The sequence below is a fragment of the Phascolarctos cinereus genome, unplaced genomic scaffold (assembly GCF_003287225.1).
Source record: "Phascolarctos cinereus isolate Bilbo 61053 unplaced genomic scaffold, phaCin_HiC Scaffold_9;HRSCAF=440, whole genome shotgun sequence".
NCBI classification, from domain to species: Eukaryota; Metazoa; Chordata; class Mammalia; order Diprotodontia; family Phascolarctidae; genus Phascolarctos; species Phascolarctos cinereus.
This window is the reverse complement of record NW_027556402.1, coordinates 263,997,319-264,021,557: the sequence shown is the minus strand read 5'-3', so window position 1 is coordinate 264,021,557 and position 24,239 is coordinate 263,997,319. Positions and strand designations below refer to the sequence as shown.

General features: G+C 52.7%; 1 protein-coding gene across 14 annotated transcripts in view; it reads left to right on the top strand.

Annotated features, from left to right (window-relative positions):
• The window catches only part of BRSK2 (BR serine/threonine kinase 2), a 174,462-nt gene that overhangs the window by 84,589 nt on the left and 65,634 nt on the right, over positions 1–24,239 (top strand). For all 14 annotated transcript variants that reach the window (XR_013484134.1, XR_002321408.2, XR_002321409.2 and 11 more), the window contains exons 2-3: positions 8,499–8,593; positions 22,442–22,527. Coding sequence is in view for 11 of the 14 variants with exons in the window: in XM_078148691.1 (XP_078004817.1) it covers positions 8,499–8,593; positions 22,442–22,527 (181 nt within the window). In the remaining 3 variants the exon portion in view is untranslated. The remainder of the gene's footprint in view (positions 1–8,498; positions 8,594–22,441; positions 22,528–24,239) is intronic.

Sequence of the window (24,239 nt, the reverse complement as noted above, 5' to 3'; positions counted from 1 at the left end):
CCCGGGAGTGGAAGGAGTGATCATGCAGCATTTACAGCTGGAAGAAACCTTCGATCCAGTTGAGGCCAAGCCCCTCATTCACAGGGGAGGATACTGAGGCAGGCAGAGGGACTGGGGCATATCCAAAGTCAGATGAACCACAGCAGCAGCTGGCCCTTGAATCCTACTGCTCTGGGCACAGGTCCAGGCTCTTCCTGCCCAAGCCGTGGAGGCTGCTGGTTATAATTCATCTCTGTTTAGAAGGTGTCCCCTCACCCCCACGCCTTGCTATTATTCCATTTCAAGTGGAGGAAGCAGGTCATGGAATCTCCTTTCCTTTTAACAAATGAAGAATCCCAGGGGAGGGGAGGGAAGTGACTGGCCCAAGGTCATGCCTGGAGGAGCCCAGCCTAGACTCCTGACTCTCAGGCCAGCACACTTCCCAAGGCTCCAGGAGGCTAAGCAGGCCCCAGGGGTTCACAGAATTCCCAGGAGTTGACTGATCTTGGGCTGACTATTCTTCCAAGGGAAAAACAACTCCTTTAAAAAATGTCCCTGAAATACATAATTAATGAATGCTCTGTCCAATCCCACTGCTAGATGGCTAATTGAAAATCTTCCTTTGTCTGCTCGCCAGCCTCCCATTCTCTCACTCCAGCCCTCACCTCCCTTGCTTGATGACTGTCAGGCTGATGAGCAGCCCCAGCTCCATGAGGGAGGGTGCCAGGGGAGAGGTTTCAGAGTTTCAGAACCATTTCAGAGAGGCTCCTGGGCATCATATGGGCCACTCCTGTTATCTAACAGATGGATAAACAGAGGCAATCAGAGAGAAGGGAAAGAGCTGGCCCAGAGCCGTAGAGGCATAGTTCTGGGTCCTATATCTTAGGTCGCCTCCCCTCAGATCAATCAGCAGGCCAGGTGATGCTAGTTTGTGCCATGGGCCAGAGTGCCTTGCCCCAGAGTGGCCAGCCAGACTCTTCCCCAGATATTCAGGACCACACAAGAAAGACTTACTATAGAGAATGTGACACGATCTGCCCTGGAAAGGAATTTGCATTCTGTTGGTGGGGGGGAGGTTCCAACATGAATTCCAACACAATTTTAAGGTAATTTGAGGGGAGAGGGAGAAGTAGGAGGAGAGGAAGAGAAAGAGGGAGAGAGAGAGAGAGAGGGAGAGAGAGAGAGAGAGAGAGAGAGAGAGAGAGAGAGAGAGAGAGAGAGAGAGAGAGAGAGAGAGAGAGTAGGTTTCAAGGAGGAATAGTATCTGAGGTCAGCCTTAAAGGAAGTCACAGATTCTGAGACCTGAAGGTAAGGAGGAAGTGTAGGGCAGCTAGGTGGTGATATAGTGCACAGAGCACTGGGCTTGGAAGCAGAAACTCATCTTCCTGAGTTCAAATCCAGCCTCTGACACTTACTATCTGTGTGACTCTGGACAAGTCACTTCACTCTGTTCACCTCAGTTCTTCATCTGTAAAATGAACTGGAGAAGGAAATGGAAAACTGCTCCAGTATTTGCCAAAAAACAAACAAACCCAAATGGGGTCATGAAGAGTCAGACATGACTGAACAATAAGTAAGTTTATTCAAGCACTAGGGAGACAACCTGTCCAAAGACCCAGACAGCCTAACAGTGAAGAGGCCAGTTTTCAATGCTTAGAGTTCACAAACTGGAGCAGTATGAGATAAGGTTAGAAAGGTGGGCAGGAAGCAGATGGAAAGGACTTTGCACACAAATTAGATTTTGCATTTTGTCCTAGGGGCACTAGGGAGCCACTGAGGCTTTTGAGCAGGGGAGTTACACAGTCTTATTGGTGACTATTTTGGCAGCTGTGTGAAGGATAGAGAGGAGAGGACAGAGGCTAGAATGGGCACAGTCAATGAAGAGGCTGTTGTGGTAGTCCAGGTAGGAGGTGAAAAGGCCATGAGCTAGGCTGGTTACTACCTGAAGGAAGAGAATAGGGCAGATTTGAGAGATCTGGGGAGGTGACAACTCCTTTGGGGAAGGGGATCAGGAAAGAGAAAGAGTCCAGTATACCTCTGGGAGGAAAAGGATGCTCAATAGACATAGGAAGGTTTTGGGGGGAAGGGAACCCCTTGAGTTTGAAATGCCTGAACCGTCCAGTCTGAAATACTGAGCAGGTGGTCACTGCAGCAGGACCAGAGGGAGAGAGACCAGGATTGGCCACAGAGGGGCCAGGAGTCATCTGTGCGGGTAAGACACAGACCCCGGGAGCTGATGAGCTCACCGTGGGAGAGGGTAGAAAACCCAAGACAGCATTGAGGGGCACCCAGCCTGTGCTCACTGAAGTGGGGAGGAGCACAGTCCTTCCCCACTGTAGAAGCCCACAAACTCCCTAAGCCCTCTTCATAGAGCCTTTGGTTCTGCCCTTCAAGAGCCAGGATGCCCAGCGCAGAGGTGAAAGAACTGGGAGCTGCTTTCACACTGACTCTTTCGAGCCTGAAAGGACCTCCTGATTCTGGTGCTTGGGTCAAGTGGGTCCACCTGCTGGGACCTATCCATGACATTACCTCCCTGTCTCCAAGGCTTGGCCCCAGCCAGCCCCCTTCCTGCCTCCACCTCCCCGAATCCTGATTCCTTTGAGGGTCTGCTCAGGAGCCACCTCTCCCTTGAGGCCCTTCTTACTGCTCCTGCATGTTCGTGCCCTCCCCCTTTCCCCCCCACAGACAGAATGGACTGTTTGGTTTGTGCCTCTGTATCCCCAACACCAAACATAGTGCCATATAGTGCTGGACACACAGTGGAAGCTCAAGAAATGTTTGATGAATGAATGAACAACTGAACAAATGAGTGAGTGAATGAGTAAATGAATGAATGAGTAAGGCATTGGACCAGTGTTCCTCACTTGTCTGTTAGAGGGAGGAGGCTAGAAGGAGGACCAGCCTGGTCAGTGGAGTGCAGAGCCTTGGCCCCACAGCCAGCGCCTGACCACTGGCCTGCCCTACCACATAACAGCAGCAGCCAAAGCCCTCCCAGCCTGGGCTGCACTCAGCCCTCCTGCAGAGGTGCCCACCCCCTGGGCATCCATCCTGGCACTGAAGGCTGTGCTTTGATGAACTTGGTGCTGGGTCTGTTTGTTTTAAAGACAATAATTAGAGAGAAGGATCACAATAGGAAAATAAACATCTGCTTAATTAGAGGACTGAGTCATTAAAGCAATTATTAGTTTCCTTAAGCATCAGGCCTGACGGAGACTCTCAAAATGTAGCTCAAGGAAAGGGAAGGGATGGAGGAGCTGTAACAAAGGCAACCCTGCCAAGGTTGTCTCCACTGCCCAGCCCTAGAGCTGAGGCTATGTCCTGAAACCCAAGGGGCAGTGATCCAGAGGCTGGAAAGATGGAATAGAACTCAGGCTCCTTGCAATAACTAATCATAGGACTTGTCCCCAACACAACCTCACCTGTTACTATGGCTCATCCCTCCCCCACCACACAAGAAGTCAGCAAGACTCTATAAAGTGCTGACCATATTCCAGGTGGACAGGTAGGAGGTGCCACAGTGCACAGAGTGCTAGGCCTGGAGTCAGGAAGACATGAGTTCAAATTTGGCCTCAGACACGTACAAGCTGTGTGACTCTGGGCAAGTCATTTAACCCTGTTTGCCTCAGCTCCTCATTTGTAAAATGGGCTAGAGAAGGAACTGTTAAACTGCTCCAGTATCTCTGCCAAGAAAACCCCAAACAGGGTCATGAAGAATCAGACATGACTGTGACTGACTCAACACCAACATGTTCCAGGCATTGTGACAAATGCTGAGGATACAGTGAAAGGAAAATACAAAATTCACACTCCTTAGTCTCAAAGAGCTCATAGTCTAATGGAGAGGACAACATGTAAGTACTATAAATTGGAGGACTTCTCGTAGAAGGTGGGATTTTAGCTGGAACTTAAAGGAAGCCTGGAGGTGGAGGGGAGAGGGAGAGGGAGAGAGAGAAAGAGAGAGAGGGAGAGAGGAGAGGGGGAGAGAGAGGAAGAGAGAGAGAAGATAAAAAGAGACAGAAAGAAGAAGGATGGAGAGAGGGAAAGAGAGAGAGAGAGAGGATAAAGAGATGGAAAGAAGAGGGACAGGGGGGAGAGAGAGAGAAGATAAAAAGAGACAGAACGAAGAGGGATGGAGAGAGAGAGGAAGAGGGAGAGAGAGAGAGAGGGAGGGAGGGAGAGAGAGAGGAAGAGGGAGAGAGGAAGAGAGAGGGAGGGAGGGAGGGAGGGGAGAGAGAGAGAGAGAGAGAAGATAAAAAGAGACAGAAAGAAGAAGGATGGAGAGAGGGAAAGAGAGAGAGAGAGAGAGGATAAAGAGATGGAAAGAAGAGGGACAGGGGGGAGAGAGAGAAGATAAAAAGAGACAGAACGAAGAGGGATGGAGAGAGAGAGGAAGAGGGAGAGAGAGAGAGAGAGGGAGGGAGGGAGAGAGAGAGGAAGAGGGAGAGAGGAAGAGAGAGGGAGGGAGGGAGGGAGGGGGAGAGAGAGAGAGAGAGAGAGAGAGAGAGAGAGAGAGAGAGAGAGAGAGAGAGAGAGAGAGAGAGAATATGAGCATATTCCAGGTGGGGGATAGGGGTAGAGAAAGTGTCTGGAGGCAGGAGATGAAGGATCTTGATTAAGGAGCAGCAGCAAAGCCAGTGTGGGGGTACGGGGAAGGAGGGAGGGGACAGTGGTGTGAGGTGTGAGAAGCCTTGAAGGGTAGGAGGGGGTCAAGTCATGAAGGACCTTGAATGCTGAACAGATATTTGCCCTGAAGGTGATCGTCATTGGTGGGGCAGGGGAAGGGCATCTCCCAGGATGAATAGACATAGATGGGTTGGGTCTTCACTTTGCGTCTCATTACATTCTCTCCCCTCCTCACACACTTTTCTCTCACCAACTTTCCCGTTTCTACTAAGAAAGCCCTGTCTTCTGATTGCTCAGGTTCACACCCTCTGGGTCATCCTCAGCTCTTCCTTGTCCTTTACCCACCCCCATGTGATGTCCATTCAGTGACCAGGTATACTCATTTCTATGTTCACATAGCCATCCCTTCTCTTTATTCACCCAGCCACCACCTCCTCATTGGTCTCCCTGCCTCAAGTCTTTGCCCCTTCTTCTCTTGGTAGTCCTAAAGCAGATTGGGCCACATCCCTCCCCTGCTCATTAAACTACACTGGTTCCCTATTCACTCTAGAATCAAACTTTATGTCATCACTAACTCATCCTCTCTATGTTCTATTTTGTACAAGTTTTCTAATGTATACAACTGTTAGTAACTAGTTAATGTCCGCAATTTTCATAAATAAATCATAGTGCACATATTGAGGGTACAGGCACATTTTCTATTGATACAGCATAAATTAACCACCATTCGAGAACATTCAGGGATCTGCCTCAGAGTAAAAATTCTTTCTTTCTTCTTTTATTCCAAATGGCTGGGGATGGGGGGGAATGGGGACTTGGAGTTCTTTGGTTCGGGGAGGGAAAGGGATAATTATCATAAAAACTCAAAACTAGAGAAGTCACTGTCTGTTTACTGGGATAGTGGAGTGGGGCCACAGAGGAGTAGATTGACACATCCCATCCATGAACAATGGCAGAGTTGATTTGATTTGGTTTATTGTTCCAGAACTGGAGTTGGCAGGTGGAGGGAGAAGGTGGCCAGGTGGAGGAGGAGGTGAACTGAAGTCTTCGGGGGCTTTTCTAAAGTAGGATAGTGGGCTCCTTCAGGGTATTGTCTCGGCTTTGGGTTGCCAGGCAATGGTAGTTGGCAAGGAGACTCTGGAGGAGGTGAACAGAGATGAGGGGAGACTTTTAGTTTTCTTCTCCGAGATCAGTCAAGCAAGTCCCCTCCCTCTTCCCCGTGAAAACCTTTTGGTATTTTTAGGTGACCAGGCCCGTCCCATCACCCTGACCAAGTTATTTCTTCATCAGATAAGGAATGTTGAAGATTCTTTTCCCTTTGGTCTTGGCTTGATCAGCAACATTTCAGGACATGAAGCCCCCAAATCAATCTAGTCCATGGGGGCAACATGCCTGTTCTCTTTCTCTGTCCCATCAGAGTTGATATTATCCAAGCCTTCTACCTGCAAGTGCCCAGCCCCAAACTGGACTTGTCAGGTGCTCCTGGGAATGAGCCAGCAGCCATCCAGTCTCCAGCTCAATCATAGAAACATAGCTGGAAGAAACCTTCATTCTCCTCCTTTTACAGATGGGAAAACTGAGGATGAGATTGAGGAAGGAGCTTACCTAAGATCACACAGGAAATAAGAGGCAGATGGGGGACTGCTGCCCCTTCCTTCACATCATGCAAAAAGGAACCAGAGGAAATTGCAGGATGTCTGTCTATTTATAGCCCTTACTGCCCCCCCCCCAGCCCTGGCCCAGGTGTTACAGGGAGTCTGGAGAAGAAGACAGAGCCTCTACTCTCTGAGGGCTTACAATTCAGTCAAGAAGATTCCCAGCCCAAAGAGCTGGGACCAGCTCATTGCTGATCTCGGGTGCTGTCTGTGACCACAGAGGGCTGGAGGAGGCAGGGTGGGTTGCCTCTCAGGCATTGGTGCCCTAGAAAGCTTGGCAGGGAGGAGTTGGGCTGGCTGAAGGTGTGCCCCCTCCCCTTCCCCACAGAAGCACAGAGGCCAGCTCCAGGTGCCCTGGCCCCATTGGCCTCCAGCAGGTGGTTGGTAAGAGCTCCTCCCCAGGCACTGAGCAGCTGGCCTAAATTCCCAGGGCCCTCCCAGCAGCCCCAGCTCAGACCTTCTTACAGGGAGTGAGTCCTTAGAGCTGAGCACTGACCTCTGCCTCTCATCTAGTGGGCTCTTTGAATTATAAATGAAAAGATGTCCCCTGCCTCACCCCCTCCACTTCCCCTTGGCCCCCTCTTTTCTGCTCTTTGCTGTTTCTCTGACCTGAAATCACAGGGCTCCTGCATCAAGATCAAAGGCAGCTGGGGAGCTGGCCCCAGGGATCCGGCTGTCTGCAGCAGGAGCCAGAGCGTTCTTCCCAGGGAGAGCTGGGGGCTGGGGCTGCATGTTTCCTGCACTCTGGCTCTTCCCTCTCCACCCTCTCTCACGCTCACTGGTGAGACCCAAACAAATGCTCTCTGCCAGTGAGGCCCGACTCATGTTGTTCTTCCTTTCCCAACCCCCACCTCTGCCTCCCTTCCCTTTCTTGATCCCAACACTTCCTGCCTGGTCAGATTGAGAATCTCAGGAGCTTCTACAAAGAGTTGTCTTCTCTATGAAATTGGAGGAGGGAGGAGTGGACCACAAGCTTAATATGAGTCAGTAGTGTAAGGTGGAAGTCAATCAATCGGACAAACATTTATTTAGCATCTCTTGTGTGCCAAAGCAAAAAAAAAAAAAAAGGAAAGGAGGAAGGAAGGAAGGGAAAGAGGGAGGAAGGAAAGGAAAGAGGAAGGAAAGGAAAGAGGAAGGAAGGGAAAGAGGGAGAGAGAGAGGAAGGAAGGAAGGAGGGAGGGAGGAAGGGAGAAAGGGGGGAAAAGAGGGAGGGAGGGAGGAAGGGAAAGAGGGAGGAAGGAAAGAAGGGAGGGAGGGAAGATGGAAAGGAGGGAGGGAAGGCATTTACTGAGCATTATTCTAAGAGCTGAGGGTGTGAATATTAAAGCAAAGCCCATCTGAGTGCAAGGAGCTTCTAGTCTATTTTTGCAGCCAGCACATACTGGAGAATGGTGGCCTGGTCTGGGAAGTCCCAAGCCCCAGTGTTCAGGAGGGTAATGACAGAGCAGCCCAGTAACACCATTTCAGAAGACAAAGGTGGTGGTGATTTGATGGCAGTTTTCAGAAGAGGTAGAAGAGGGTGGAGGGGTGGGGAAGAAGCTGGTGGCCAGAGGGAAGGCCCAGTTCTGGGTACCATGTTAATCCAAGGGAGAAACTCTGGCTAACAGGGAGCAGCCAAGATAGCAAAGGATGCCGAGACCAGGCCTTAGGAGTCTCAATGTGAGAAACTGGGCATGTTTGTCTAGAGAAGGAAAGACTGGGGGTCAGAGGAGGATGGAACACCCATGACAATGCTGCTTCTGATAACAATGAAGACAATAATGACAATAACTGTGGTTACTCCCATTTCTGGACACTGGGATTTTTTCTGAGCCACTTTCCTTACCACCATTCTGTGATCTTTACTTGACAAATGAGGAGACAGATGGTCACACAGAGAAGTGACTTGCTCAAGTTCACACGGCTAGTTCATGTCTGAGGCAGCACTCAAACTCAGGTCTCCTGACATGCAGGCCCCATTCTCTCTATCAGTTCATCATTGTGACTCCTATTAGGAGCAACCTGTCCTAAGACAGCACAAGGGTGCTTGGGTCCAAGGTCCAGATCTTCTGGCTATTCCATCTGTGGCCTTGAGCACCCCCTCCCTGGCCTCAGTTTCCTCCTCTGAGGGCCCTTCCAGCCCAATCTGAGATCTATGATCTCATGGGGATGGGGTGAGGAGTGCTGCCAAACAGTACAGAGAAGGGGTTCTCACAAGGTCTGGGGACATTTAACCCATGCCCTCTCTTCTCTCCTCCACAGGGCTTGTGAAGTTGGGGGTTCACTGTGTCACATGCCAAAAGGTCGCGATTAAAATTGTCAACCGAGAGAAGCTCAGTGAGTCAGTGCTGATGAAGGTAAGAGCCAGGCTGTGCTGGAGGAATTGGAAGCCCAAGATGGCACCACCCAACCAAGGCAGCTCAGTGGCTTCCAGGGTCCACCACAGTCATGTGTGATGCAGTTGGAAGTCAAAAGGGGCAGATGTGGGCAGGAATGGGCAGTCAGTCCAAGAATCTGAGCTGTAACTCCTGCTGGCCTCCCTCATTGCTGCTTCCACCAGCCCTACTTTCTTTCTTTCCTCAGGTCGAGTCAACTGGTAATTAAAGTACCTACTGTGTGCTAGGAAGGCACTGTCTTAAGCTCTAGAGATACAAAGACAAATGCTAGCCAAGGAGCTCACAGTCTAGTGGGGGTGGGGGGGGGAAGATAATAACATGGTACAAACAAGCCCTAGACTCGATCAACTGGGGCTAGTCAAGAGAGGGAGGCCAATGAGGCAGGAAGCAGAGGAGCAAAGGAGACCCCAGCTCATCAAGTCCCTGTCCTGGACTCCCTCTCTTTCCCCGCCTTCCAGGTAGGCACCATTCTGGCTCCCTCTCTGAGCTCCTCCATCTCCTTGAATGGTTCCCCTTCCCCCTCCTCCTCTTGTTTCCCCCTCTTTCTTCTCCTCCCCCTTCTCTTCCCCCCCTCCTCCTCTCCCTCCCCCTCTTCCTTCCCCTCCAACTTCTCTTCCCCTTCCTCCTCTCCCTCCCCCTCTTCCTTCCCCTCCCCCCCTTGTTCCCTTTCTTCCTTCCCCTCCCCCTTCTCTTCTCCCTCCTCCTTCCCCCTCGTCCTTCTCCTCCCCCTTCTCTTCTCCCTCCTCCTCTCCCTCCCCTCTCCCCCCTCTTGTTCCTCCTCCTCCTTCTCCCATGTGCATGATCAGGTGTCCCCAGGGTTTGTCAGGCAATCACTCCTTTCCTTCATCCTCCATATGTTCTCTCCTCAGAAACTTGCTCCCCTGAGGCAGAGGACCCCCTCCCCCATCCCCTGACAGAGCCTGGGCCTCTCTCCCAAGCTCTGGATCCTCATCTCCAGCTGCCTGCTCATAACTCCTCTGCGTGTGCCACCAGCACCTCGAGATCAGCAAGTCCAAGCCTTTACTCCTCATCTACTGGGGGTAGCCAAAGGGGCCTTCCATGTTTGAGTCCTTGGTGTTCAACTCTTCCCTCTGTCTCCCCTCTAGCCTCAGACTTTCTAGTCTGGGTGACTCTGGGCAAGCATTTTCAATTCACTCGGCCTCAGTTTCCTCAACTGTGAAATGGCGGTAATAGCCCCTCCCTCAAAGGAGGGGAGATCAAAGGAGGTCATATTTGTGAAGCACTTAGCCCAGTGCCAGGCATGCATTAGGTGCATAATGGATGCTTGCTTTCTTCTGCCTTTTCCCACCATGGTGACTGTAACCCACCCTTAAACTTTGATTTCTAACTCAGGTCATTTACCAACAAAAGAATGTTTGTAGGAGCCTTTCCTTGGTGGCCAGGGGCCCATGAGATGTTTATGCCAAGGCTGGGACCGCTACAGGGTCAGGGCATTTACCTGTCTCCCTTCTCACTGGGCTAGCTGCCTAGGCTGCATTGGGGCCACCAGGGGGCAGCCCAGCCCGGGCCCTGCTCAGGAGAGCCCCAGCCAGACTGGACAGAGAAGCCCAGGTGTTAGTGATGCTCCCTGCACAGAAAAGCCAGGGCCAGAGCCATACAAACAAAACTCCATCCCCTGATGCCTGTAGTGGCCTCTATGGGATGAGGGAATGCAGGGAGGCAGAAAGATCTCAGAGCGCCAGCCGCAGGGCTCCTGAGAAGGGGGGCCCCCTCCTCAGCCTTGGTAGGCTGGGTACTCTCCAGCCTCCTGGAACCTCAGCAAGAGCCCCTGGAAAGGCTAAGCCTCACCTCTTTGCCTCTCCTAGGGCCCAGGGCCCTTCCTACTGTGCTTCTGCATCCCTTGGTATCCCTCGTGCCCCTCAGTCCAGCCCTGATGAGCTCATGCCTCTGAGCCAAACTGGTCACTAGACAAGTGTTCTTCCAGGTCTTTGTTTCTCAAAGGTGGCTTGAGTGGGGAGCTAGGTTGAAGGAACAGGCACAGAGCAGGAAGAGGGCCACTCATTTGCCATTAGATCATGAGCTCCTTGAAGGCAGGGTCTGTCTTTGCCTCTTTTTGTATCCCCAGTGCCTAGCATGGTGCTGGGCACATAGTAGGTGATTCATAAACACAGACCTGGTGTCACTCAAGTGAGGGGACAGGCTTACCCAAGGTGCTGGTCTCTCCTCCCCAACCACTGCCACCAGGGGTCTATCTGGCCCCTAGTGACTGCACCTGCTCCTCCTGACAGCCCTAGCCCCTCCACAGCTGCAGCTGCTCCCTCCCTGCTCTGAGAAGCTTCCGGAGGCTTTCTCTGAAGTGCTCAGTGATCATCACGTGAGCCTGGGGCCCATCAATATTTCAGGAGCTAGGCCTTCAAAGGGAAGCAGCTGGTCTCAATTAAGGAAACCTCAGCCATGCCTCAGGGGCAGCTGCCAAAGGGCTCAAGGGGTGTGGCACACACTGGAGTGGGCTCCATGAACTGAGATCCCTGTGCAGACTCGGGGCTGAGCCACCTGGGCCCAATGTGACTGTGCTAGGTCTTGGGTTGTAACCACTCACAGAAGCTCTGAGCTGGAGGGCACCTTGGATGCCTCTCTACCTTCCTTGAAAAGTAGGCATGCAGCGTCTGCCTGGAGGTCTCCAGGCGGTGCTGCTCACTACCACTCAAGAGCACCCATTCCCTCTTAGACACCCCAGCTCCTCAGAGGTCCTTCTCACCCCTAAATCTGCCTCTTTGGAACTTTCCTCTTCCGTGGGCCAATTCAGAACATGCTTGGGTACAGCCACCATGTTCTCCCCTTCAGGTGAAACATCCCTTGGTCCTTCATCAGACCTTCATAGAATGATTCCAAAGTCCTTCACCACCTTCATCACCTTCTCTGGACCATCACTAGTTCCTCAATCTGTTAACAAGAGGAAGGAAGGAAGGAAGGAAGGAAGGAAGGAAGGAAGGAAGGAAGGAAGGAAGGAAGGAAGGAAGGAAGGAAGGAAGGAAGGAAGGAAGGAAGGAAGGAAGGAAGGAAGGAAAGGACAGATGGACAGAAGGGAGGAAGGAAGAGAGGGAGGGAGACAGACAGCCAGAGCTCTGTTGTGTGTGTTCTCTTTACTTGTACTCTCCCCTGCACTCACAGCTACTGTGGAATGTAAGCTCCTTGAGGACAGGCCCTGACTGCCTCAGGGTTTTCATTGCATCCCCAGCAACTACCAGAGAATCTGACACACTTTACAAATATTTGTTGAACCTAATGAGATGTGGCCACTGATAAAGATAATTCAATGTTAGGCTGTAGTACCCAGGCCTGGATACATGAGGGGTCCCACTGCCTACTGCCTGGTCAGAACCAGCTAGATGGCTGTGGTCAGTTCTGGGTGGGACATTTCAGGAAGGGCACTAGTGATCTGGAGGATGCCCAGGGAAAGGCCCCTGGGATAGGGAAGGCCCTTGCATTCATGCCCCTGACTCAATCAGCTGAAAAAATTGAGATGTTTAGTTTGGAGAAGAGAAGACTGGGGATGGGGGTGGGAACTGTCATCAGGAGTATGAAGGACTGTCATGTGGGGGGATCAAAGGACCTCCTAGGGGAGGACAGAACCAGAGCGTTGAGAAGGTGCTAAGAGGCAGCTTTAGACCTGGTGTCAGGAAAATGATTCTAAATGAAAGCTGTCCCAGTGTGGAAGGGGCTCCCTTGAGAGGTCTCTAAGCACAGACAGAGCTTGGCCAATGTGTTGAAAGTGCCTAATACCAAAGAGAGGAGCTGGTCTGTCCTTTAGCCCCCAGGCCACCTCATGAACAATACTGGGGCAGGGCCTGCTGGTGCTCTGGTCTTTCTGCAGCTGCCCACCTTCTACTCCTTCAGTGCCCTGGCCCCCTCCAGCCCCATGAGGACCAAAGGGAGCCCAGTCCAGGGCCTGAGACAGGATAAAGGGGCTAAGGGAGGGAAGAAGCATTTATGAGGCGCCAGGCACCGTGTTAAGTGTCTTACAAATATTATCTCATTTGTGAATAGAGCCCCCACTACTACCACATCCTTGCCAGCCCACCCCAGAGGTTTTCTGAGGGTGCCTCCTAATCCCTTCTTCCAAAGGGTGTCCAAAGAAGAAGTGGCCAAGCCCTAGCCATGTCAGTGTGCCTGGGAGCTAGGTAGGGTGGCTCCTGCCTCCCTCCTCCCCCTGCCCTGCCAGGCCCTGGCACTACTGGCACCCACTGGCACCCTCCAAAGAGGACAGTGCATGATAATCAGAAATCTCAGGCCTGCAATGCAGCATTAGTTAAAAAAAAGAAACACCCCCCACCCCAATCCCCAGCCAGCCAACCAGGGGAGGGAGGGAGCCAGCTGAAAATGCTTCTCTGCACTATCCTGGGGAATTTGGAGCCTGAGAGCTGGGATTTGGGTCAGCTGCATCCTCAAGCATCACTTCTGCCTGGTCTCCTTTTCTCCAGCAACCCACTTTCCAGTGAGCTCACAGCAGAGGCAGGTGCCTGGCTCATCTGAGAGCCCGCAGAAGATCCAGTCCTGGCCTTCGAGGCCAGGATCCAGACTCTAGTCCTAGGGCCAGGATTTCACCTCCTTCTGATCCACTCAGTCCAAGAGGGAGAGAGGCAGACAGCTGCGCTCAGCTGCCTGGTGCTCACACCCAGAGATGGGGGACTAAGCTATGTCCTTCTTCAGAAGGCAGGGCTCCCCCTGCCCCAGCCCCTGCCTGGCCTGTTGCTCCCTGCTGGAGACCAGCTGCCCCCTTCCTCTCATCCCAAAGCTGCCCTGAAAAGACCTCCTAAGATCTAAGAACTTAGAACTGGCAGAGTTCTAAGGGCATCTGCTCCAGTGCTTTCATGTTACATATTGGGAAACTGAGGCTCAGAGAAATGCAAGGACATGTCCAGTCCATCTCATGCCTGGATCCCAAAGTTTTATCTCTACCAGAACTGCCAGAGGGTGTGGGGGGTGGTCAGTAACAGTGGGAGTGGGAGAAGAGGGGAGGGGAGAAGGGAAAGGTAGGAACAATACCATTTATGCCAGCTGGGGGCACATAGTGCACTGAGCACTGGACCTGGAGTCAGGAGGACCCAAGTCCAGAATCAGCCTCAGACACTTCCTAGCTCTGTGACTGTGGCTCTCCTTCTCCTCAAATTTCCTTGCTTTTACTTATCAGTAAACAGCTATTGGGGCAGCTGGGGGATACCACAGTGGATAGAGCACCAGGCCTGGAGTCAGGAAGAGCTAAGTTCAAATCTGGCCTCAGACACTTATTAGCTGTGTGACCCTGGGCAAGTCACTTGGCCTTGCTAAGCCTTAGTTTCCCCATATGTAAAATAGAGATAGTAACATCCCGTGGGATTGTTGTGAAGATCAGATGAATAAACAGATAGAAAGCACTCTGCAAATCTTAATGGGCTCTGCAGGCAGCCAGCATTCCTATAACATTTTAGGGTTTGCAAGGTAGGCACTATAATTTGTCCCGTTTTACAGATGAGGAAACTGAGGCAGAGGTTAAGTGGTTTGCCCAGGGTGAGGTATAAGGAGACTGGAGGGAGGAAGGGACCGGTTCTAAAGAGCTTTGAAGACCAAAGAACACTTGGTGTTTCATCCTAGATGTGACGGGGCCACTGGAGTGCGCTGAGGGGGGAGGGGGGACATGTCAGACCTTCGCTTTAGGAAAATCCCTTTGGTGGCTGAATGGATGGTGGATTGGAGTCAGAACAACTGAGGCAGGCAGCTCCCCCAGCAGCCACTGCCATAATCCAAGTGTGATCAGGGCTGGGGCTGTGTCACAGTGGAGAAGGAGGCAAGTTCTATTTGAGAGATGTTTCGAAGGTAAAGTTGACAGGGTTGGTACCATATTGGACGGGGGTAGTGAGAGATAGTGAGGAGTCCAGGATGACTCCTAGGGTGGGAGCCTGAAGGACTAGAAGGATGGGGGCGCCCTCTACCACAATAGGAAAGGGAGGAGGGTTTGGGGGGAAGATAATGAGTTTCCATTTTGGACATACTGAGTATAAGATGTCTACTAGATGTCTAGTTCAAGATCTCTGAAAAGCAATTGGAGATGTCAGATTAGAAGTCAACAGAGGGGGAGGAAAGGCAGATTTGAGAATCATCAGCATAGAGATGGTGATTAAATCCACAGGAGCTGATGAGATCCCCAAGTGAAGTCATCTAGTGGGAGAAGAGAAGAGGACATAGAACAGAGCCCTGAGGGCACCCATGGCAAGAGGGCATGATATGGAGGAAGATCTAGCCAAGGAGACTGAGGAGGAGCAGCCAGAGAGGGAGGAGGAGAATGGAGGTATCCCATAAACCTAGAGAAGAGAATGTCAAGGAGGGGAGGATGACCAATAGTTGTAGAGGCTGTAAAGAGATCAAGGAGAATGAGGATTGAGACAAACCACTGGCTTGAGCAATGAAGAGCTTACTCGTGTATATGGAGAGAGCAATTTCAGCGGAATGGCGGGGACGGATGCTGGATTATAAGGGGTGAGAGAAGAGAAGGTAGAGGCCCCTTGTGTAGATGGCCTCTTCTAGAGGGTCAGCCACAAAAGCCAGAAGAGAAATAGGACCATAGTTGGCAGGAAATGGATGGACCAAATGAGGGGTCTTTGAGGCTGGGGGTAGACAGTAGGCAGGAGCCAGGCAGAGATTACAGATAAGTGACACAGTGGGGATGGCAGCAAGGAGGGGCAGAAGGGTGAGCCTTGGTCAGGAGTCAGGCCACCTCATCATGGCAGACAGGAGGAAGGAGATTGGGGCAGGAGGCATCTGGGAGATGGGAGATGAGGAGGAGGGGAGAAGAGGGTGCTCACAGGGAATGGCCTCCATTTTTTCAGTGCAATAGGAAGCAGGGTCTCAGCTGGGAGAGCAGGGTAAGGGGCAGCCTTACAAGGACAAGGAAGGAACTCTGCAAGGGGGCGGGAGTGGAAAGGAGGCAGCCTGGGAAAATGCTGGGAATCCAGATAGTGTCTTTTGTTCTAAGAAGAGGAAGGAGGCCAGCATCCCTGGATGGATCTCAGAGGACGTGAAGCCTGGAAAGGTGGAAAGGGACCAGGCTGTGAGGGCTTTAAGAAGAAAATGGAGGATTTGCTGTTTGGTCCTGCAGGTGATAGGGACTGAGTGAGTGAGTGAGTGAGTAAATGGGAGAGGGGAAGGGAGGACCACCTGGTCAGACCCGAGCTTCCAGGGAAGGATGACAAACTCCATTTTGGACACACACACTTATAGATGCCATGGGACATCCCAAGGAAACCCCTGACAGACAGTTGTTGGTGTGGGAATGAAGTGGAGGTCTAGATTTGGAAGTCATAATTGAACCCGTGGGAGTTGACAAGATAGCTGAAGGAACACCCACACTTAGAGGATGACCCAGCCAAGCAGGCTGGGAAGGCAGTCAGAAAGGGAAGCGGAGGGCCAGGAGACCCAGAAAGTGTCCAGGAGGAAAGGGTGGGAAGCAGCGACAAATGCTGCCAAGGTCAAGAAAGATGAGGGCTGGAAACAGACCCCAGGGTCCTCAGTAACCTGAAGAGAGCCACATTTGGGAAGCCAGACTGTGGCTGTGGGGAAGTGAGTGCAGACTCCACCTTCCAGCAGGTAGGCTGCAGATAGGAAGAGAGGTGTGAGGAAGGGCAGAGTCCCTCCCTGTTAGGTCTTCTCTCCAGGGTCCCTGGGCCTTGGCCTCAATCCTGCCCAGGTCAGGAGCCCGTCTGACTGCAGACTTTTGGCCCAGCTTGGGGAGACCCTCATGCTTCTCTAGCCCTCTGCCATCAGAGGCTTAGTGCTCCTCAGTGAGCCAGGGGTCTTGATGGCCCCCAGCAGGGCTGTAATGAGCAATCATGGTGCCCTGGGCCCCGTCTAGTCTTTTTAGAACATCTTCAGTTGAATTGAGATAGGGAGGAGATAGCCAGGAGGCCAGGCACAGGGAGATGCTCAGTGGGAGTTTGTGGCAAAGAGAAAACCTCTGCAGAGGGAGGGGCAAGGCCAGAGGCAAGGTGACCCCTCAGGCAATGGGCCACTTCTTCCCCTCCAGGTAATCTTTGAAGGGGCCCAGGCTGCCCAGGAAAAGAGAGCTAAGTCAAGGTCCACACCAGCTGGTACCAAAGGAACCATGAAAGGGGTCATAGGGACATAAAGAGCCCCACAGAATGTGAGTGGATTGTCTAAGGTCACATAGGAAGTAAGTGGCAGATGGGATTTAAACCCAGGTTGTCTGCCTCCAAATACCACACCATAGAGTATGGCTCCTTTCTTCCTCCACTCATGCTGAGCCTAATCCTGGCACTGCAGGGCATTGTAAAGGGCATTGGGACACAAAGGTAGCATCCAGGTGCATCAGGGTGCGTGATAGGCGAAACCCAAGGCCGAGGCTTAAGGCAAGCAGGCTTGAGAAACAGCCAGAGATGGGAGATGGGAGAGCTGCACTATGGAAGGCAGGAAGGGGGATTGCAGAAGGCCAGGGCCAGGCTGTGATGGATCTTCCATGCCAAACAGAGGAGTTCGAAGTTGATTCTGGAGGGAAGAAGGAGCCAGTGAAGTTTACAAAGTAAAGGACCCGTGCTTCGCGAGGATAGCACCCAGGAAAGAAGGCTTGGAAGCAGAGAGAGAGGCCGGTCAGGCACCCATTGCAGTGGCCCAGATGACAGAGGGTGAGGGTCTGCACCAAGGGGTGGCTACATGAGCACAGCAAAGGGGCTAAATAAGAGAGACATTATGGAGTAAAAACAGCACAATCGGACAACTGATCGGTTGTGAGGGGCCAAGGAGGACCCTGAGGTTTGAACAGATGCTGGAGCCTAGGGGGAAGGCACTGCCCTCTAGAGCAACAGGAAATTCAGAAGAGGGGAACGTGACAGTGATTTCCATTTTAAATATGGTGAATTCAACATGCCCACTAGAAAGTTCTGATAAGGCAGTTGGTGACCTGGCACTAGATGCAGGAAAGAGTTAGTACCAGATATATAGATGAAGGGGAAGCTAGGGGGCACCGTAATGCACAGAGCACAGGGCCTGGGTTGAAATCCAGCCTCAGACACTTACTAGCTGTGTGACCCTGGGCAAGTCACTTCACCCTGTTTGCCTCAGTTTCCTCATCTGTAAAATGAGCTGGAGAAGGAAATGGCAAACCACCCCAGTATCTTTGCCAAGAAAACCCCAAATGGGGTCATGGAGAGTTGGACATGACGGAAAATGACTGAACTGACATACATCCATCTGCATAGATGCATAAATGAGATCTGGAAGACTGGATATATGTTTAAACTCAGGAGCTGATAAGGTCACTGAGAGAGAAAAGAGTAGGGGGCTCAGGACAGTGTTGAAGAAGACCTTCAGGTAGGGAAAGGAGAGAACAGTGGGAGCCCATGAAGATTTTTGAGTAGGAGAGAGACATGGTCACATTTATGTCTCAGGAGATAAACCAGCTATCCAGATTGGGGAGGGGCAGATCAGGTGAGGAGGTGACAAGAGCCTCCCCTTGGGGAGTGGCCATGGGGGAGGGGAAAAGCTGGCCTATGAAGAAAGGTCATCTTGAGAGAGTTCATCCCAGTTCCTCCTTCCTTGTCCACTGGGATCAACACCCCAGGCAGCTGCTGCCTTGGTCCTGGTCAGGGAGGAGGCTGACTGCTTCTGGGATGCCCCTGGTCAATGGGACTGGGGCTGCAGCTGGCTGGAGTGCTGTGTCCATGGCTGGGTAGGAGACAAGGGTGGTAAGCCATGTTGCCAGAGGCTGGACGACTCTCTTCCAGGCCTGAGTTTACTAGTGCCCTCTCCAGCCCCTAGAATCTTCCGCTGCTGTGTCCACCCTGGGCCAGCAGAGGAACAGCTTAGGGGTGGGCTGGGGCTAGGGAGCAGTGTGGCAGAGGGGCCCCAGGGCCCTGACAGGCACCTGTGCCTCCCCTGAGTGGGACACCCACTCTGCCTTATGCCAGGGCTCTACTCCCACAGCCTGCAGACTGCCTCCTCTGGTGTGCATTCCACAGGGCTGGCCTACTTTCTTGCCAGCGGTGTCCCTTCCCCCACCCCCAAGAGCATTTCTGCCTCACAAAAGCTTATTTTTGGAAAGGGGAAGCAAGCAGGCATCAGGGCCCAGCAGCTCAGCTGGCCCCATCCATGGGAGAAGGCAGCTGTCAGGGGTCCAGACCACCTCCAGTTTCCCATCCACCACTGTTCAGAAGGCCCAGCCTGAGACAGGGCTCCCCTCCAAGAAGCAATGGAGGATAGCTGTGTCCTGGCTGCAGCATGCAGGGCCCTTTCAGAGGAAGATGCGTAAGGCCCACCCTGGGCTAACAGCCCACACCCCGTCCCAGCCTCATCCTCTGCCTCAAAATCTAGCTGAATCCAGGATGTCAGCTGGGGAGGGGGGAAGGGGGCACTTGTGATGCCCCCCAAGAATTCTTCCTCTGTGTTTCTGGTCCTCTTGTTTTGCCCTCCAACCTGACCCTGGAGGCGTCTCTCCTATTTAGGGGATGTTCTGCCTGCCACCCCTGCCCCGCCATACCTCTTCCCTAGAGCGGGTGCCTCAGGCTGCCTCCGGGGCTCAGCTCATTTGGAGAGCAAAGATGGCCCAAGCCCAGCACCCAGATCAGAACAGCAGCTCTGGCTGCTTCCAGGACCCCTCCCTCAGCAATAGCCTCCTGCAGGTGGGGGAGGGGGGAAAGGGTTGCAGGGATTATTAGTCTCACTTGCAAAGCAGGATACTGAGCCCCAGAGGGCCACTGCCCACCCACTGCATGGCCCCCTCCTCTAGGCTTTCCAAGCTGACCTCCCCTTGCCCAGGTGGCCTCCTGGAGGTCTATGACAGTACCCAAACATCAGGGGGAAGCAGTGAGCCAGAGAGGGGCTGTGTGGTCACAAGCAGGTGGGGGGGGCGGATCCCTGAAGTCTTCCAGATCTCAGACAAAGCTTCATTTGCAGCCCAACTGGCCAGACAAGGCTGAATAAAGCTGGCTTGAGCCAGGCACTGGGCCTGGGGTTGGAGCACCTCTTATTCTCCTCCATACTGGGCCAGCTTCAACCAAGGGGTCTGAACCCATTTAGAGGCTGGCATGGACTGTCCCCAGACCGCTTCTTCAGGGCCTTTGCACAACCAATTCCATGACCTCCAGGCCAAGGGTGAGAGTACCTGACCTTCCAAGCTAGGAGCTGTTTGTATACTAGGAAAGCAGCCCCACTTCTGTCAGCCCCTGGACAGCCTGCACCCCCTGGGAGGGCCCGGTGCAGGCTATATCACCCCCTAGCACATGGGGAAAAAAACATGGAGCTAGAGGGAACCATTCAGAAACACCTGTGCTCCCACATGAAGATCAAGGCATTGTGTAAAGACAGCTCCTCGCTAACCAGCCCTGGAGAAATCCAGCTTCAGCAAGTGCTAGGAAGGAGAACACCCTGAAGAGGAAGTTATTGGCTGCCCAGAGCCCCAGCTGCACACCTCTCCAGAGCCTGGGCTTCCTCACAGGGGAGGGGACAGGTGAAGCTCTCTTCAAACGACTGAGTCTCTGTTTGGCCTTGGCTCCTGGAACTGTGGCCCAATGTCACATGGAGTTTTCCTTGGAAACACTGAACTGAGAACTTGGGACATTTCTCCACCTCCAGGATCCCCTTGACCTTTTCTCTGACTGGCCAAGAGCTTTGCCTCCCCTGTGTAGAATTCTCACATTGGCACTGCATGTGCCTTTATGCTTTAAGTGCATTTCTTGGATGCCCCAAATTGTTGGGCTCTCTCTTTTAAACCCTATCCCAACATTTTCTCTTTTATGGGAGAGCTTAGTCTGTTTACCTTCAAGGTTACAGCTGTTAGGTCTTTGTTCTCCCAATGGCAGACAGGCTGGCACTCCAAGGGAAGCTCAGGGGGAAGGTGTAGAGAGGACCCTCAGTGGTTGGGCCCCCAAATTCAAGGGAACAGCCTGGAGAGAAAGGAAAGTGGTGGCACATGACTGCTGTTAGAGAAGGATGGAGAACTCCTTGCCCTCTTCCCCTGCCCCTCAAGCCCTGCTGATGCACAGGGCTCTTAACCTAATTGGAAAGGCCTTGAACGGTGGGTAGGGCTGGCTTCATGCCCTCAAATGTCAGAGGTTCCCATAGGTGTCTCATTTGCCATGCTCTGCCCTATCCCTCTTCCACCAGCAGTCTGCCCACTGGTGCTTGGAGTGCGCATCACATATCTATTCAGTGCCACAAAGAGTCCTTCTGTCCTCAGCCTTGTTCAAACCCCACCTGGACAGTTTAGGAAAGACAGCAATGAGCTGGGAAGTTTTCAGGGGATGGAAGAACTGGAGATCAGGATATATAAGGGCCCACTGAGGAAACTTTGGATGTTCAGCCGGGGGAGGGGAAGCCATGAGAGCTATGCTCAAGTGTCAGAAGGCTGTCAAAGGTGAACTAGCCTCTCTGCTTAGCCCAAGGGCTAAGACCAATAGCAATGGGGAAGTTACCAAGAGGCCAATTTAAGCTTGATATCAGAACAAGCCCTCTGACAATTCGGGTTGTCCCAGAGTGGGAGAGGCTACCCCTGGAGGTGATGTACTCCCTGGCTCCATTCCTTGTTTGGTCTCCCTCTCCATTAGCCGCCAGCTCTCTGTGATGGGGCAAAATGAGGGCCCTGGGGGGCAGAGGAAGGGAGGACCACCTCATCTCCCTTTTCATCATCCTCCTCTTCAGCCCAGGCCTGGGGCATCTAACCCATCGATCATCTAGCTTGACTCCTGGTTCCCTCTTGACCCCAAATCATGTTGGCTAGAAGGCTGCCTCAGTTTCTCTTATGATGGAGGCTGTGGGTCCATCTAGGATCTGGGGCCAGAATGTGGCCACAATATGGGAATTAGGGTCAAGGGATAATTCAAATCTTAGCCCCCTTATTTACTTTCTCTGTGAATTTGGGAAATCACCTTCCCCTCTCTGGGAGGAAAGTTTGCTGGCCCCTTTGCAAAAAGAGGGTGTTGGACCAGGCAGCCCCCTCAGATCACTTCCACCTCCAGATCCTATGATGGGACAAGACCTGGTGTGGTGAGGTGGGTGAGGGGGGTGAGCAGGGCTCCAGGCTCACGGGTACAACAGCCAAGGCTGGGGGTAAATGGCAGCCCCTCCATCACACTGTTCTCAGGGCTCTATGCAGCTTCCACATCAGATTGTGATTCTGTGGCCACATCTAATCCCTAACCATTCTAAAGGAGCACTCTTCCTTGTCTCCACTCAGTGCTGGGAGGAAGAAAGGAAGTAAAGAAGGAAGGAAAAGAAAGGAGGGAGGAAGAGAGAAGGAATAGAGGGAGGGAAGGAGGGAGGGAAAAAAGGAAGAAAGGAAGGAAGGAAGGAAGGAAGGAAGGAAGGAAGGAAGGAAGGAAGGAAGGAAGGAAGGAAGGAGGAAAGGAAGGAAGGAAAGGGAGGGAGGGAGGAAGGAAGGAGGGAGGGAGGGAGGAAGGAGGGAGGGAGGAAAGGAAGGAAGGAAAGTGAGGGAAGGAAGGAAGGAGGAAGGAAGGAAGGAAGGAAGGAAGGAAGGAAGGAAGGAAGGAAGGAAGGAAGGAGGGAGGAGGAAAGGAAGGAGGAAGGAAAGAAGGAAGGAGGGAGGGAGGAAAGGAAGGAAAGAAGGAAGGAAGGAAGAGGGAGGGAGGGAAGGGAAGAGAGGGAAGAAGAGAGGAAGCAAGGAAGAGAGGGAGGAAGGAAGGACCCAATGTGTAAATGAATGAATGAATGAGTAAATGAATGGGCCCAGGAGGGAGCAGTGCAGGAGTTTGGCCATGAGGCCTCTCTAAGTGTGCTCTGGAGGAAAAAGGCTGCTAGTGTGATATACTAACAGGCTTCCCCCCGCCCCTTCTTGTTTTCTCTGTTCAGGTGGAGCGGGAGATCGCCATCCTGAAGCTCATAGAACACCCACATGTTTTAAAGCTGCACGACGTTTATGAAAATAAAAAATATTTGTAGGTATTACTGGGTCCAGGAGCTGGGGCAGGAGGAGCTGGGTGGGGCTGGGTGGGGCTGGACAGGGCCAAGCCGTAGGTGAGAGGTCACCTCTCCATTGAGGAAGGAGGTATATGGGAGGGGGTTGTAGGGAACTCCGCCTGCCCAAGGCCTTTAGGGGAGGCAGGGATGGGACAGATCACTTCCTCCTGCTCTGCCCTGCGCTACTCCCCAGGTCACAGTGGGTCTGCTCAGAAACTGCTTCAGGGCAGACAGGTGCTTGGTTCCCCATGTGGCCCCCTAGAAGTTCATGATAGGCCACTGGGTCTCCAGAGCTGTGACCTGTAGAACTCATACCCAAGTGGATCCCTGGAAAGACCCTCACCCTTTGAGTCTCATTCTGTTTGTCGGCAGCAAGGCCTGCCTGAGCTCTGGGCTGAACCTCTCCAAGGGGCAAAATGTGAGGCCTCCTCCAGGCCTGATTTATATGGGGATGAGAGGACATCAGTTCTTGGGTGGTGATTGCAGGCTCCCAGGGGCCAGGGAACTTTGGGGATGCCTTGATATCAAAAGGGAGACTGCTGTGCCTCAAGACTGGAGAAGTTGGTAGGCCAGATAGCCAGCCCCAGCCTATACGGCTCTTGACCCACAAAGAGCTGGAGAGAGAGAGGAAAGAGCTTGGGGGCTTGGTCTGCAGCCGAGAATGTCACCAGAGGCAAAGCCTTTCATGAGAGAACAAGGACTCAGGATCAGGGCACTCCCTTTTCCTCACTCCCTGTGACATGAGGTGTTCCCTTCCCTCCTTTTGCCTGCCTCAGTGGGTGTGTGCATTCCCAAGGTTGTCTCCTGCAGTGTGGGGGCTGAGCTAGAACCTTCAGGCTGTTCCCCTGGCACTCATTTGGCCCATGGGTACAGCCCTTCCTTGACAGCCATATCAAGGCTGTGTCCCACTTTGTTGGTATGAGACACAGGCCCCCAGGCATGGCCTGAAGGCTGGGGGCTGGGGGAGGGAGCAGGCCTTGGCCTCCCATCCTCTGCCTCCTTGGGTCCCAGATTGGGCTAGACAGAGAGCACAGCTCCCCCACTGATGACTGGTGATTATTGTCCAGGAGTTTTTCCTGCCTCTGGCTAACCAGGGAAATCTGGAAAGAGTAGGGCAGGAGTCAGGCAGGAGGGAAGGGGAGAAGGGATGCCAGGCCCCAGAAGACTGCAGGGACAGTCAGGAATGAGAGCTAAGGTCAGGCTACAGGGTTCAGGATCTGGGAGAAGAGAAGGGTCCTGGGCAGCTTGCGAGTCCAGGCTGATGCTGTTATTATAGAGCAAAGCCCTCATGCCCCAAGTAATACATTATCTGCAAGAGCCCTTGAAAGCTTCTCTTCCTCTTCTCTCCCTCCCCCAGCAGGGTCTGTATCACAAGGTCTGTCCAACTGCCCTCAGCTGTCCCACAACCCCTAAAGAATCCTCCCATTACCCTGGCCATTCTGGTTTATATTCATGCTGGATTAGGGGGTGGGGCAGGGAAGAAAAGGAGGGAGGAAGGAAGGAAGGAAGGAAGGAAGGAAGGAAGGAAGGAAGGAAGGAAGGAAGGAAGGAAGGAAGGAAGGAAGGAAAGAAGGAAGGAAGGGAGGCAGGGAGGGAGAAGGGGAAGAAAGAGGGAGGGAGGCTGGTTTAGCACCTCCTAGTCTCCCCAGTGCCAACATTGCACTTTGTGCTCAAAGGCCAGCCTTGCAGT